Source organism: Diadema antillarum, unplaced genomic scaffold (assembly GCF_040938485.1).
Source record: "Diadema antillarum isolate AM-2024a unplaced genomic scaffold, OU_Dant_1.0 scf00000029, whole genome shotgun sequence".
Lineage (NCBI taxonomy): Eukaryota > Metazoa > Echinodermata > Echinoidea > Diadematoida > Diadematidae > Diadema > Diadema antillarum.
The window spans coordinates 4781051-4798340 of record NW_027270918.1 but is presented as its reverse complement, the minus strand read 5'-3'; the positions used below and the strand labels follow the sequence as shown (position 1 = coordinate 4798340).

General features: G+C 38.7%; 1 protein-coding gene across 1 annotated transcript in view; it reads left to right on the top strand.

The window, feature by feature from the left end:
- The window catches only part of LOC139738421 (polypeptide N-acetylgalactosaminyltransferase 2-like), a 166508-nt gene that overhangs the window by 138361 nt on the left and 10857 nt on the right, over positions 1 to 17290 (top strand). The window contains exons 8-10 of the mRNA XM_071649061.1: positions 5428 to 5512; positions 13457 to 13560; positions 15521 to 15647. Coding sequence (XP_071505162.1) covers positions 5428 to 5512; positions 13457 to 13560; positions 15521 to 15647 — 316 coding nt within the window. The remainder of the gene's footprint in view (positions 1 to 5427; positions 5513 to 13456; positions 13561 to 15520; positions 15648 to 17290) is intronic.

Here is a 17290-nt window from a genome sequence, read left to right as displayed (position 1 = left end):
ATGTTCGTTAATCTGAAAGTGAAATAAGGTTTGTTATTCCAAAACACACAAATTTACTGTACTTGAGGTTTGTTAAATCAAAAATGAAAAAGGAAGTATTAATCCTAACATTTGCAGCATTATTCCAAATGCTTGTAATTCCAAAAATGAAATAAGGTTTGTTAATCTGAAAATGAAATAATGTTTGTTATTCCAAAAGTTTGTTAATCTGAACATAAGCAAAGGTTCTTTATTCTGAAGGTTTGTTAATCCATAAATGAAGTATGGTTCATTTCTCCAGGAATGCAAAGACAGTGTGTACCAATGAGGCTTTGGAATGATAAACCTTATTTCATTTTGGAATTATCAATTCTTTTTCATTTTTGGAATAATAAACCTTCGAAATAAAGAAACTTCTATCATTTTCGTATGATCAAACTTTTGGAATAACAAACTGTAACCTTTTGTTTGTGGGCAGAGTTATAAATCAGTTATTCTAGGGGTAGAGTTACAGCCTAACTTTAAATGATGCTCAGAAACTCCCCAGTCAGTCGTTCGTCAAGTATGAAGAGAGTATTTCGCTCTCAAAAGATAAATTTTGGCAGCAAAGGATCTCTTGAGGGCCACAAACAAGTTAACCATAAACATGAAGTCAGTGTGCCTCCAAGGATGTCTTTTTCCCCCTTTTTCCCGCCCCCCCCCCCCAAAAAAAAAAAAAAAAAACATTCCAAAATGGAAAAATCAAATGTGGCCAAACTATACCAAGAAAATTTTTGCTTTTGGTATTCTTTGCATCTATGCATTTCCAGCACAAGTTGCAGTGCAGTTCATGTAGTTATGTTTTTTGATAAACCATTTTCTCAAATATTCATATCTTTCCCCCTGAAAACTCAGCCTAAAGAGAAATAAAAGACTTATTATTTTGTCTAAACCTCCAAATGGAAAAGATAACATTCGTAGATACACAGAGGGACTTCAAAGGAGGGTGAGAATTTTTTTTTTTCATTTGACATCATTATCTGAAGATCAGATTCCTACAAAACACACCCCAACATGAGTCCCTGCACACTTATAGACAAGAAGCATTCAATGCCACATTGGAGCATCCTGGTTTAATTTTGAAGTCAATGCGATGTTTCCTGGGAAGTCTTCCGCTATTCATTCTCCCAGCCGGCATTAATTCTAATCATTGTGTGCGATGGCTCGCATGTCATTGACAATATCCCCGGCCGTCTCTTCTACTGAGACAGTCAGGATATGTGGAGTGAAGTTGTCAAGGAGGGGTCCACCAACGCAATATCCAGGAAAGAAGTAGGAGCAGGGATGTTTTTTTGAGGTGTTATTCCCAGGCCAAGTTGTCCGTGAAGCGATGTAATGTTCACTAGACTGTACCAGACAGATATCTGAATGTTCTAAAAGCCGTCAGCAGTATTAATGCAGCATCATGAAACAGGATGGGGGCGTGAGACAGGGGAGAAAGAAAGAAAACAGTTACAAGCAGATCACTTCTTAATATCCTCCTTTTTAAGCAGGGAAAAAAAAACTTTGTTGAATGTTTGCCTTCCAGATCATTGGATCACAAAGTCCAGAGCAAATCACAATCAGGTAAAGATCGCTTGAGATGAGACCGCCAAATGCAAACACAGAAAGGAAACTGAAAGGGGAGGGGGGAGTATTCCGAAACACAAAGCAAGTAACCTTGTTCAGTGGGTGTGGATGAGAGCTGGAGAATTCTCATGATGAGATTTTTGGGATGAGACCTTGAATTAATGTCGCTTTGTTGGGGGGGGGGGGGGGAGTCTGTGTCATCATGTAGCGCTCCAAGGTCGGTTAGACTTCCAGTGCTTGTCTCCTTCACGGCAAATGAATCGTAATCATCGGCATCACGCAGTCCTCAAGTGCCATCGATGGCTGACGAGTGGCCTTGTTTTCTCGACCTCAAAAAGCTTGCTCTGCCGGGCTTCGGCAGCAACTGCATTTAAGGCGAATTGTCACATGATCAGAATCCATTAGCGGGACAGACTGGACAACCAATTTGTGGCGAGGGCATGGAAGAATGCAGTCGAACCGAAGGAGGCAAACACTGGTATACTTTCCCCCCTTTGCACACACGATCTGTACCTCAGCCTTCCAGTCATCCGATTACTTGTAATATCATGGGCTTTGCTTACAGAGATGCGCAGTGATCTCTCTGGCTTTTCTCTGTCAAGATGAATGCCATTTCTGAGTATGATTGGATCAAGCCACCATAGCTTGAGTATTGATGGGACGTGGATCATGCCTTTGATGTCTGGCAAAGCATGGGAAGTTGGGGGGGGGGTAGCAGAGGGGGAAAGAAATGGATGGAGAAGGAGAGGGAGTGGTATGGGATGAGGACAAAATCTTACTGAAAAACCAGAAGCATTTACAGCATGAAACTAATGCAAAATGGAACTGACAGCCTTTTTTTTTTGCAGCATGAAACTATCACAAGTCACCACTGGCATTCAGCACATTGGTTAGACAAATAGGCCCTACTTTGTGTGCATTTTACTTTTGCAAATGTTGGTTGCTCGAGAAATGTGCGAAAGTTTAGTGCACACGAAAACTTCTGGTTTTGCAGTATGCAATACCCCTCACTCCCAGTGATACCCCCCACATGCATAACCTACACACTCACCCTTCTCTGTTACCTTCAGTGGAATGACAGAAAGTGAATTATACGCAGAGAAATTTTTAATAAGCTGGAAAAAAATATCAAAGCACTGGTATCTGGTCAACTGAAGAACATCTGTTGCCTCTTGAATGTTTGTTTGAAGTATTTCTAAACTTGAATCCCCAATAATTGCTGTGGTGTGAAAGGGCTGAAGATCTGTCTCACAATGGAAATGGATCCTGACTGGCATTTCATGGTTTGATTATGAGATAGAATCCATTGGGAAATCAGTAGAAGATGTAAACCAAGAAGGAGGGAATCATGGGGTTTATGGAGACAGATGTGGAGTTTATCATTTACTTAATGGCAGGACTTATGTGATGAAAATTTATTTTTCATTTTTCTTATTTTTTTTGTTATCTATACACATGTTTAACTTCAGGGAAAAAACAATTGTATGGATTTTCATTCCCTTCCCCCACCCCTCTTTAAACTGGTCATTTTCCAATAGATTAGTAAATATGGTCGCTTAGCATTAGGGCAATTGACTGTCTTTTCTTTTCAAACCACCAGGCTTTGCACCTCCCTGCATGAATTGATATGGCACAGTGAAAGTGTTTGTCTTAGATGTTGAGCCTGCAGTAGTTTCACATCAAATATTTGCCTTATTTTGTGTGTTGCTTGCTCCTTTCATCTTATTGTTTTGTGAGCATCATATATGCGTATTGTTGTATGTGAGTCAGGTAAATGTATTTGTCCTTTCTTCCTTGCCATTCTGTACCCCATCATTTAGAAATAAATACATATTTAATGGCAACACACCATCAGCATCCTAACTATCGCTTGGCTATAAATGTCACACGGAGCATGATACATTGCCCGTGAGTGGAACCAACTTGGGTAGAGGGTGAAAACTCTGAAGTGTAGTGGAGGTCAGAGGTCAACCCAAGGTCAGGTTTGTTTTCCCACCATGTCTTTGAGCGATGGCACATGGCATAGATTGTGGAGCCCTGTCACTTGCAAGTCTGATACCATCAATCAGTCCTATCCACTTGTGTTTGACACTGTGATCCAGAAAATATGTGTGCATTTTTTAAACGGTCTCCTTACTAACAAAAAGCAAAAAAAATAAAATAAAATAAATAAATAAAAATAACATGTTCAAGTGGAAGTCTCCTTGCCTTCTTCAGAGGTAGGCAGGTTGCTGATGAGCATTTTTTTTTTTCCCACTGGAGGTTGTGTACTAGAACAAGACGGTAAACATGTTCAAATTGACAGCAGGTAGAATAGAAGACCAAATATTCTATTGTGTGTCTCCTCATTAACAAAAAGCAAAACAAAACAGAACAAAAAACATGTTCAAGTAGAAGTCTCTTTGCCTTCTTCAGAAGTAGGCAGGTTGCTGATTAGCATTTTTTTTTCCCCACTGGAGGTTGTGTACTAGAACAAGATGGTAAACATGTTCAAATTGACAGCAGCTAGAATAGAGGACCAAAATGTTCTATTTTGTGTGTGATCATGCCAGGCAAGTAGAAGCATGATGTGTGTGTGTTGGGGGGGGGGGGGGGGGGGGAGGGGGAGGAAGAAGCTTGGAACCACCCTCCCAGCTAGAGGAAATCATTCAATGAAATATTTAAGGGAAAGTTTTGTCTTCTCAAATAAATAAATAAAGGGGGCCAAAAACTCTGCTCTCTATGTCTTGTGCAATTTTTATTTTATCATCACATATAGAAGAATAATTGCAAATGTTGCATAGAGCAGGTTCATTGAGAGCTTGTGCAAGATTTTCCAATAAAATTTGTTATGATACTACGAGAAGAATTTTTATTTATTTATTCATTTTTATTTTTATTTATTTTTTTTTTTTTGGGGGGGGGAAGACACCCCTGATCAAGATACTAGTTATTGGATGTCTCCGTGATAACATTGTGTGGCAAGCAAGAAGAAAGATTAAAGTAGTATCGTCTTCTTATTATCCCATACCCCTACCCCTCCCCCCCCCCCAAAAAAAAAAAAAAAAGAAAAAAAGAAAAAAAAGAAATACAATTCTGGAAACCTGTTGAATGTTGCAGATGAGACAGTGCCCAAGGCTTAAGTCTGTTAAGTCCTGATTATATGAGGGGGCGTAGCCTTGTCTGAGTAATAAAAAGCCAAGCTACTGGCTCCATCTTGAGAAGTCATCCTCTGACAATAGCTTGCCATTTTGTCTTGTGCAAGAGACTGTTATGAAGGTGGATTTTTTTTTTTTTTTTTTTTTTTTTTTAGAGAGAGAGAGAGATCAGCTTGAATATTAAGATGATTGTTTGTACAAAAGTTTCTTCAAATTGTTATTGCCTTTTATCGTGGAGTAGGGAGACGTTCACATTTTATTGAATTCCACATCATTGATTTGAATGAAGCCAATCTGCAATGCAGAGAATTGATCGTGGACTGAGTTTTCCATGTATAGAATGATTTCTATGTAGGCGTATAGGATGCATGAATGTAATTATGTGCTACATTTGGCAGTGCTGCCCACATACTGCTGAATGATTGATTCTAATTTGGTCAATTGCTTTTGAAGTCATTTTAAATTCAGTTATTACTTTCCACAGTAACACTTACCTTCTTTTATGTATTGCTGGAATAGGAACGAGAGATTGTGATGCATATTTTGTAGTGATTTCCCAAATTCAGCATCGACTTGTAAGAAACTGAATCAGCTGTAGAGTGAAGTTGAGTGATTTCTCCCTGTGCCTTTATAGAAAATATTAGCATTGAAATTGGATTTTTAACCAAATTTCGTCATTTTTCTCTTATGCCTTCAAAACCAGGATTTGACTGGAGTCTGCACTTTAAATGGGAACATATGACTGCTGAGCAGAAAGCCAAGAGAAAGGATCCAACAGTGCCTATCCAGTAAGTCTCTAGGGTACTGTCTTGTGTCTTGCCTTCATTCCTTATTCAGGATGCACGTCTCCAACAGACCCCACCAGACAGAATCCAACATTCTCTGACTTTTTCCCCCCTAATAGGACCCTATTCACACTAGTCGAATAATCCTTCACTTGCTCGCAACTTTTTCAATTGCAAGTAAAAAAATCATCAAAGCACATTGTCCCAGGCTTATTTTTACACTGTACGAAAAGCGTATATAAGGGTGGCATCAGTTTGACTTTCTGTTTTAGGGTTAGAAGTGTTAAATGAAAATGTAAATCTTCGTTATTTTGTGATTAGAAGTGTGGTGAGTCAACGCCTACTGGGGAATTTCTCATGGTGTGAAGTGCTACTTTGCATGGTGAAGTCTGCGCACGGTCATGTTAAATGCACTCGTACCACAATTGAGCGTAATTGGTCTGAGTGAGCCGTGTGAGTTAAAAGGTGAAATACCACCCTAGGCTATATGTTGACTCGAACACGTACAGTAAATTCTGACACACAGAGAACAGTAGATGTTGTATCGAAATTGGACATAACAAAAGAAAGTTAAGGAATTCAAAGTTTTACATGTTCTTTATTCAACATACACCTAAGTGTCAGTCACGTTAAGGTATGCAAATTATTTTTACTCTCTTTATCAAAGTCAATTTCAACATGGAATGGAAATTTCACTTTCTGGTATTAAGGATTCTGCACAGAAGTCAACATACCACCACTGTGCAGACACAGTGCTGGATTTGTCAATACACTTTACATGCAGTTGAGTTGTTAGACTTTTTTTCTATTTTAGTGATTTTCATAGCTCTTTGAAATCATAATAGTGGTATTTCTGCAGGTACTTGAGCATCAAATTTGAATATAACATTATCAACTCCCATACTGAGACTACATTAGCTCAGACAAAAGACAAGACTGTCCTTATTTGTAGGGGATATATCTATTGATCTCATAGTGGAAATACACGAAATATTAGCTAACTTTGATTAATGTTGTGATAATAAAATTATTGATGTTATTGATATGTTTATTTGAATATGAAAGTGATTCCCCTCCCCTCTTTGTCCCTTAGACATCACATGATGATTCATTGGATAGTATAATTAAGGCTATCTGTCGTGGCTTTGCAGTGTCTGTGAGGTAATTTGGAATCTACTCACAGTAGCAAAGTCCCTTGTTCCTAGGTATTTCCCATGAAATCAAACATCTTTGCCATTATCAGCTTGGCTGCAGGATGAATCTGCTGAATTTTTAACAACATTGTAGCAGGATAATGGGATCAAAAGTTATAGTTTGTTCTTTTATACTGTATAAGACAACCTGCAACCCCCTTCCCCCCCCCCAAAAAAAAAAAAACCTAAACAAAACAAAAACAAAAACAAAACAAAACAGAATAGGCCATTGAGGAATTATGACCCCCAGCAAAAGGGATGATCTCAAAAGGAAGGAATCCTAAAATCCAGGCACGTCAATGGTACAGGTGGCTCTAGGAAATTGGGAAATAATATGCCACATCCTGCTGATGTTCACCTGTTCAGAGGAAGAGATTTTAACCCCTTGAGACAGGGACAAATTCTCACTGTCTCTCCTTTCCTCGCTCTATCCTTTTTCTCTCTCTACCTCCCTATATATTTATATCTCCCCTTTTCCCTTTTTTCTCTTTCTCACTGTCTCTCTCTCTCTCTCTCTCTACCTGTATATAGATATATATCTATCTCTTTCTCTCCTTTTTCTCTATCTTTCTACCTTTATATCAATATACATCTATTTCTCTGTATCTATGTGTCTATCCATCTACCTACCATTATATATTAAGATATTCATTTCTCCTATAAATACTATACCTATAAATCTATACATCTATTTATCTCTCTCTATCATTATCTCCCCCCCCCCCCCCTCTGTGAAAAAAAAAATGAAAGGGGTGGCGAGAGAATTTCCCCACCATCCGGATGAAACTTGCAAGGGGAAAATGAAGGTTCTTTTTTCCTCTAGCATGCACATTATTAGGTGTGACACGTGTGTAATGAGACTTAGATGGAACAGTAATTGATTACATGCAGCTGGAATTTGCGGGGATGTGGTTTGAAGGGAGTGAAGTACCGAGCAGTGATCTATAGTCCATTCTACTGCCGATCAGGGATTGTGCAAAAGATTGAGTGCAATTTTCAGTGGCCATTTTGGCAGCCATCTTGAATATCTCAAAACCCTCAAGAATGCAACGGTTGTATCAACCAGATTTGGGATTCAGTATCCTCAAATTGAGAAACCATCCATTCATTTTCTTTTTTTCACCATTCATGAGGAAAAACTTGTTTGAATTTCAATTTTTGGCAGCCATTTTGGATATTTCAAAACCCTCAGGGACACAAGAGTTGTATCAGCCAAATTCAGACTCGGCATCCCCAAAATAGGACCAAACCATCAAATCTTTTCAGTTTTCCACCATTTATAAGGAAATACATGGGAATTAAATTTCGGGTGGCCATCTTGAATATCTCAAAATCGTCAAGAATTCACAAGTTGCATCCACCAGACTTGGATTCAGCACTCTGGAAATAAAGTAGAACTTTCTTCTTCTTTTTTTAAAAAATTTTTACCATTTATAAGGAAATATACAAAAATTCAGATTTGGGAAGCCATTTTGGTGGTCATTTTGAATATCTCAAAAACCCTCTAGGATGCAAGAGTTACATCATCCAGATTTGGATTCAGCACCCTTGAAAATAGGGTACAAGCATTAAAAAACACCAGGTGGATGGTAAAACAAGTTTCAGCCTCTTGCACCTAGACTAACAGTATTGAGATCTGTTTGGTGATATGTTTTTGAAATCATGTTCTCTCTGTGTAGATCTTTTATGGTGTTTCTTCTTTTAAGAGGAAAGTTTACTCATGCATCTAAGCACAACCGAACTGGGGCTTTATAAATTCCTTAGAGTAATTTTAGATGATTTTATCAGAGTTTACCTCCGAGGACATAAATACCTTCTGCATTTGTATTCTTTCACAGGTCAAAGATGTGTTTGCAGTTTGAGCAAATATGCTTGGAAAAGTTGTGATGCTTATACTCTGTTTGAATGATTTGGGATGTCATGCAGTTGTTCTTTATCTCTGACTGATGGGTATACTTTAATGGTAGATCACTATAACTATGAAGATATGATCTTTGTGTGATTTGGCAAATATCATTATGAAGAGATCAAAGGGGTTTGTAGAAATCTTAAAGAAATGCCCAGTTACATTGTCAAACAGGATGTTGATACATATTTGTTTTTTTTGGGGTAGGGGATGGGGTTTAGGAAAGCTTCATCTCTCTGTCAACCTCATATTATCTGCAGGAGAAAATGTTTTGCATCCATAACACCTGTAGGTTCAGAGTTTACAACTGTTTGCTGAAATATAATGATTCTCAGGTTTTTTTTTTTCAAAATATGATTTTATTTTTAATTTTTAATTTTTTGTTAGAGACATTTCTACATGTCACAAATTTTATGCCACCTACCAACAATGTACAAGGACATGAAGAAGTTTGTTTTATCTATCTATAGAGCGGATGGCTTCTGTGGTACTGGTAATTGATCCTGGCAAACATGCTTTGAGAAAAATAGGACCTAGAAACAAGGCTGCATGGTCAGCAACAATTGCCTTTGCCAGTGCAATGGTATGCAGACTTGTAATGGATTGTACCTTGAGTTGCACTGAATAAACAAGTATACCAGTCAGATTTTTGCATTGCCCCAAATTATTTTGGCTCTCATAAACCTGTTTCTAGGCCAGGCCTGTTCTAGGCCAACCTTTAAAAGATTTTTCCTGTGAAAACAATCATAGAGCAAATATATCCCCTCATAAGCCAACCTAGCCCTTTCCCCCAAACAAACTTTGTCGGGATTTGGAGGACGATGGAGACTTTAGCCCAGGCTTCGCCAGTAAACCGTGCATAATGGCACATTTAAGTCAGAATTTTATATCATACCCAGCCACAGAAAGAGAGCGGCATACTCACCGACTGGAACAAATGGCTGAAGAGACGAAAGTATGAGGAGGACATTTGTACTGTAGAGAATCTCGTGGTTCACTGAGAACTACAGCTTGGAAGTTGTTTAAAGTCCTTGTGATTTAAAGAGAGATTGCTAGCTCTCAAAAGAAATTATGAGCAATAGAATAGAAATATTTCAGTTTGGGTAGAGAGAGAGAGAGTTTGTTCAGGACTGTGTGACAGGAGCACATTTTGTATATAGGCCCTACATTTTGCTGCAATTTGTGATCGAGGCTGATTAGCTATACTGGAATGAAATCTATTACCAAGACCCAGAAATCATTCATGCCATCTGCATGATGTATGTCAAATGCCTCTTGATTTTCTCATTATTAACATATTAATTGTCTTGATAGGACTTCTGTAGGATTGGAGAAGCGCAATTATGTTACTGGAGTATAGCTGCTTCTACAGGATTTCAAAATCCAAATCTTTATCAACTTGATTTTGTTTGGAAAAAAAATGGCATGCCTCTATAAGCACAGTTAATACTAGCTGCTGATTTAGCAATAGGTTGTGACGGCATAACATTCCAGAGAGAAGTTGGATATTTTTTAAAACTTTATAGATGTCCAATACGACTATAAATCAAGTGTTGCCATGAAGCGGCAATGCACTTGCTTTCCGTAAAGATCCATTTTCAACAGAGAGCTTTTACCCTTGACATTTTTTGAATGTTCCCTTGACAACCCTTCCTCAGGTAGTAGGCATGTCTTTGTAGAAGACCAAGCTTTACTTTGTTATTTTGCTTTTAACCGTCCTTTTGGGAGTTTATATTTATGCTAGGTGTATTATGGGAAAGAATCGTGAGAGGAGATATTTTCTCACTCTCAAACCTCTTCCCATTTCCGGGGAAAGACAGCGTGGTAGTTTGGCAGAATCTGACAAGACTTTATGTCGGTGATGTACTGTGATGGAAGTCCTGTAGCAGTTTATTCCCACAGCGTTCAATCTGTGATTGCAATTTTGGAACTGGAAAATGAAAAAAATGAAATATCATGGAATGTTTGATGCAGATGGCAATCAAAGAGATTCCAGGGTAAGGGATAGGCCCTACATCAATCTAACATTTGTGTTACGCAGAGTTTGGTCCAATCCTGAAGATTGGTCTGTCATATGCAATATATCAAGAACAGATGATGAAAAACACAACAACATGCAAATACCCTTGCACACACAAACACACACATACACACACACACACCCAAATACACACACACACACACACAAGCACCCATGCAAAAACAATAACAATATATACAAAACAAAATGAAAATAAAACAACGAAATAGCAGGGTTTCAAAATTGCAAGACGGGACTGTGCAATGAAAATAATGACGAAATGAATAACGAAAAAGTTATCAGTTATCCGCTGAAACAGATGTTTTCAGATAGCAAAGAACCTGTACTTAGACTTGGTATTACACTGGGAACAATGATTTCTGTGGGGAAAAAAAAGTTCTAAGACGAGACCTTGTACTCCAATTTAGATGTCTATCACCAACTTTGGAAACATGTGTTGAGGACTAATGGGTTCAAAGTCTGAGGAGCTGGCATAAAGGTGCAAAGCACTTTGAAACGGGTTTGGAATCTTACCTTCGGAAGAATACCTGAATGAGCATCCACAGAAAGAGGGGGGGGGGGGGGGATACCCCTCCATGAACTGGAAGTCATGGATATCACTTAAGAATATCAATATCACACTAAAACTTGTTATGCTTTAAAGGGACAGTATAGTTTTGGCTCTTAAAAACCTCTTAAAAACCTCTTTAAGATATGAGATAGGAAAGAGCATACAAATCTAAGAGGAATTCAAGGTTTATTTAATGAAAATTGGTTTTGAATTGGCTGAGATATCCAAAAACAAAGAGGTCCTAATAAAAGATGGGACGTACCTTTCATTAGGACCACTTTGCCTTACTTCCTTTTTGGATATCTCAGCCATTTCAAAACCAATTTCCATCAAATAAACTTTGAATTCCTCTTAGAATTGTATGCTCTTTCACATTTAATAAGTGGTTTCTAATTAGGCGTATCTCACAAGAACATAAAATCTGAATCCCCCATCCCAACCAAAATTATACCATCCCTTTAAATGTGAGCTAGATAGGTCCATATAATGAATGGATTCCATAAGTTTGATAGTCACTTCTTGATTTTCACTTATGCTGTGTGATTGTGTTCTTTTAGGAAGTTGATCTGTATGGCTGTCATTAAAATGCCTACCGGCAAGTAAAAATCCATGTTCAACTGTTTGCAATTGATCATCTTTGGCAGTAGAAAAGCGGGTGTGTGAAAGCAAATCGGCCTGACTGTCTGGCAGCAATGTTGCGTGCTCTCTCTTTTTCTTTACGACCTGCGCAGAAAATTAAAGACTTTAACCTTTGTTGTCTGGAATCAGTCTGGCTTCATGAACACAAATTTTGCCTGTTCCCAGCAGTATCAGACAATCATCACTCAAGACTCTTATTTTGCTGTCATGTCCATGCTCAGCCCTTGGGGAAATACATGTCTGGAAATATAGAGAGAACACATCACTGTTGCCATTTGCTTTGTTGGTTTTGGGGCTGGTGTTCACCATCTTAGGTGTGAATAGAAAACCGTCTGTCACCTAGTCGAGAGGCTTTCTTTGTTGTCATGTTCTTTTTCACCCCTCAGTGCTATGTGTTATACAAAATGCATCGAAGAGGCGACACTTTGATGCAGCAGCACACACATCGATCACAATCTAATTTTCTCACGTTACGAGCAACAAATGAAGCGTTGAACTTCTGGGTATCACCGGGTTTGATGTGTCGGTATCGGTGACTTCCCGACCATGCTCTCACAGACGAGAATTACAGCTCATGGAGACGAAGAAATGGCTCTCAAGTTGTAGCGCAAGTAGCTGCATAAACATAGGGAAAAGAATGTGATGACTTTTCTAACATCACGCCCACTTTGAAATGCTAGTAAGGGGGCAGAAGATTAATTTGACCCAGATTCTACTAGAGGTTTTGCCATGTTCTAACTCTCGTGTGTCAGAAGCGGAACTTGTAGAGGAGACATGGTGGAGCCCTTTCCACTCTTGAGAAGTATAATCTTGTAAAATACAGTGTATAAAAGAAAAATTAAAGAAGACTAATGAAAAAGTTGCATTGTCACTCTTTCTCTCTCCCTATCACCGTAAGGAAAAATCAAACAAACAAAAGCCAACACTAACAAAATGTTAACATGTTTACATGTATAAAATGACTTCTACCATCGTCTATAATTGGGGGAGGGGAGGGCAGGAACATACTGCCTCTTGTATTCCATGTATTGAATGGTCTTTGTTACTCTGCACCCTCTGAAATGTGAGCTTGTTGTCTAGAACCCTAATGCCTGTTTAGGGCAAAAAGTGAAAAAGAAGGTAAACAATTTATCTTGGTGTTGTGTGCAGTCAAGTAGGTATTTTCATGTCCCACACAATGGCATCCAGTATGCATATTTGTAAGACTGCTTTATAGGGATTGTACATGTGTATCTATATTGATACAGTATTGTTGTAAATGTATTATATAGATGATTTTTTTTTCTTGATTGAATGGAAATAATGAAGTTTCATTCCAAATGGCCACGAAAGAAAAAGGAAAGTATGCTACTGCATGATATATCACTTTAAGCAACATCCATCCATGGACTTGAAATAGATGAGATTTCGTTTCTTTTTATTGAAGGATCATATTGAAAAGACTAATTATCAAGTGCCTTCGCTGAGCCTGGTATACGTGATGATATTATGAAAATGGCTGCATACAAGCAGAGATGCTTCACCCCAAAAGCTAGCCTCACTGTTCCGGTCATAAAGCTGCAATTCTGAAATAATATACGATCATCGCGGAATCTCTGTTTATTTTCGCTCGTCCCAGGACTCCCATGATCGCAGGCGGACTGTTTGTCATCAATCACGACTGGTTTACCAAGCTGGGCAAGTACGACACCCTGATGGACATCTGGGGTGGAGAGAACTTCGGTAAGATGATGGAGAGACATCCAAGTGGTGGTGGTGGTGGGGGGGGGGGGGGGGGGGGAGTGGGGGGGTGGGAAGAGACACCGATCTCCGATTTTCCAGGTTGTATGATTTGCCAACACATCATCGGCTGACTCAAAGAGAGGAAAATGTCACTTGGAGAGGCTTGTTTGGAATAAAGCAACAAACAAAAAATAAAAGAATATTACAAGTTCTGGCAAGTTGGAAAGAAGAAAACAAAAATATGAATCATTGATAAATTGTGACTTTGAAATGATAAACAAATGTTGCCCTTGGATGACCCTACTGAAAATTCTTTGTGTTGTTGTTGTTGTTGTTGTTTTTTTTTTTTTTGGGGGGGAGCATGTTCTCATAATGCCATGCATTATGAATAATGTTTTTTCCATCGTAATTGTTTCACATATTACTTTGATTTTACTTTCCTTCAGTTTTTGCTTATGTTATGCTATCATATCAGTAAAGATGATTGTCAATCAAAGGTTAACAAAAAAATGCTGAAGAGTGAATCATATTAAGACATGTACAGGATGGTTGAAGGTGCATATTCTGTACATCAACAACTGCTTGCTTAGAGCCGTGAAAGTGGCAGTTTTCGCATTTTGTCGATGAAAACAAAGGAAAATTGCATGCACATAGTGAAAAGAGTATTTTTATCACAAATGCATAGTCTTTTCTTGCGTGTTAGTCCAAGGTTGGCTAAATGGTTGTGATATGTCATCACTTCGTCGGTTGAGAATGATAAGGGCGTTAAGTGATCACAAAACCCATAGTGTTCGAGACAACTTAAAGCCCTTCTCATTCTCAGCTTAGTCTCCATCAGATCGCTGCAAGCTCCTGTCTATTTTTATCATGAGAATACAATAGCAGAAAATTTTAAGAACCATTTCATTGGCAAAATCCCAGGCACGTCAAGAGTGAAGAGTATTATGGGACTGAATTTTAAAAAAGTACAGCTTTCACAAATACATATTGGATCTCCACACCATCTGTGTCTTATAAGCCCAGCCAGTGACTTGCTTTATTAACCCAAATCCTGTCATGTAGTCCGATGACTCTTGATGTGGAAATGAAACCCCCGTGGGTGGGGGGAGGTGTCCAACACATTCACGCATAGTGAGCAATTTGCCAATGTTCTGCCAAAAATATGGCATCAATAATAGTCTTTCTGCTACTGATGCAGAAATGATTTGTCTAAATTTCCCCATGAATTGTAATGACAGTTTAACATTTGCAAGGCATAGCTTTGCAGTAGACTGTCTGCTATTTAGAAGATGGGGTGCATGCACGGTCATTTTCACTTTCGATATTGGTAACCGACAAAATTTCCCCCTGCCCTGTGAAGGCTGACCAGAGTGGTCAATGACATATTCACTCAATGTCCCCCTAGGCCACTGCAGGCTTAAATGGCTGAAGCCGAGTGTTGGGAAATCGTAGCGTGACCCCAGGCCCGCCGACCATCCGAAGGATAGGCGCTTTGCGTCTTCCTTAATCACGCCACATCCTCTCCGGAGAGAATTCACGTTCCGGCTTCCCTCTTCCTCACCCCCCCCCCCCCCCCTTGAGTCTTCTTCATTCATAGTAGTTTTCTCTAGCATTCATGAATCTCTGTTTTACAGGATTTTTTCCCTTCTGGTAAGTTTTCATTGTTCAAATGTGAAAAGTGATTCCTCACACTCTTTCTCTCTCTCTTCCCCCTGTAAATGTCATTCTTCATTTCCCTCCTATTTTCTTCTCTCTCCATAAATGTCATTCTCATTTTCTCTCTCTATTTTATATCTCAAATTCTGTCTTTAAATGTCATTCTTTATCTCTCCATCTCTCTCTCTCTCCTCTCTATCCATCTCCCTCTTCATCTTTCTTTATTTCTCACACTTTCTGTCTATCCATCTCTCACCTGTCCCTTTTTTTTTTCAATATTTCTGTTTCTCTTCTCTTCCCGCAGAAATCTCCTTCCGTGTCTGGCAGTGTGGGGGCAGTCTCGAGATCATTCCCTGCAGTCGAGTGGGGCACGTCTTCCGCAAGAAACATCCCTACACCTTCCCCGATGGGAACGCAAACACATACATCAGGTACGGGTTGGTTCGGGGTCAACGGCGTTTGCCGCGACCCTCTCGCAGCGGATATAAATTTTTATTTTTAGTGCCCCTCCCATCCAAAGGAACTCCTTCTGAGTGCTTGTAGTGCTGTGAGAGTTTGCCAGCTTATTTCAGGAAATGACGACCATTTTACGCTCTGATGTAATTTAAGAGTGGCCAAATGTTGAATCATAACTGAACTGAGAGACAGGTGAAATTGATAGATTGATAGAATGATAGATGGTTCTATATGTACTGAATGGATCAACCTGGGGATAAAATGATGGATGGATGGATAGATGGATGGATAGTAAATGAATCAACTAGTGGATAGAATGATGGATGGATGGATAGATAGTAAATGAATCAACCTATGGATAGAATGATAGATGGATGGATAGTATGAATGAATCAGCCTGTGGATAGAATGACAGATGGATGAATAGATAATGAGTCAACTATTGATAGAATGATAGATAAATGAATAGATGATGAATGAACCAACTATTGATAGAATGATAGATGGATGGATAGATAGAAAATGAATCGACCTGTGGATAGAATGAGATAGATGGATAGTTAGTCAATGAATCAACCTATGGATAGAATGATGGATGGATGAATAGATAGTGAATAAACCAACCTGTGGATAGAATGATAGAGGGATAGATTGATGGGAATGACTCAACCTGTGGATAGAGTGAGATGGATGGATGGATAGATAGTGAATGAATCAACCTGTGGATAGAAAGATGAATGGATAGATAGATAGTGAATGAATCAACTTGTTGGCAGAATGATGGATGGTTGGATGATGAGAAAGCCATATTGAAATGTCAAGTGATTTGCTATAAAGAGTGACAAATGATCTGTCGAAATCATGATACAGTACAGGGGGAGGGGGAGCATTACTGACGAAGTATTTTGGGCAACAAGATGAATCTGGATCTGTGTAGTCAAGTCAATGCACTCTTTCCATTCTAATAAGTCATTTAAAAATAAGTTCTCTATGATATCCTTTTTTTTCTCAGCATGTGAACCAAAATTTCAAGAAAACAAGCCCATTTAAAAGAGAGAGAGAGAGAGCGATTACATGAAATTATTCGTTAGGAGAATATAGCCAATCTTGAATGGGATGAGGTTGGATTTGTATTAAACCTACATAATCTTGGGTTTATCTCAGGTTTTTCAGATTTTGTGAAATAATAACATTTATACCCATCAATCTCCTGATTCTTATCCCTGCTTGTGGGGGAGTGAGAAAAATTCTTTGTGGCTGATGCAGTTTTTTTTTTTTTTTTTTTGGGGGGGGGGGGAAGAGTGTGAGGGGGCGGGAGTAACTTGATATGCTTGTTGACAAACACAAACTATATGTTGACAGTTATAAAGTATTTCCTGCTGGCTTGCTTGTACTCTTTTTCTTTTTCAGAAAAAGAAAACAAATGATTCACGTTACTCTACTGTGTTTTAGCTCAGCTTTGCAGGGAAGAATGAATCATATGAATGACAATGTATTTCATACATGTAATTTGAATTATTGTAAAAATGGATATTTTTGTGTGAGTAGTTTTTTACGTTCAGCTGGGTGTCATGAATTTCCTTTTTTTTTTATTCTTTGGAATCAAGACATTGAGTAC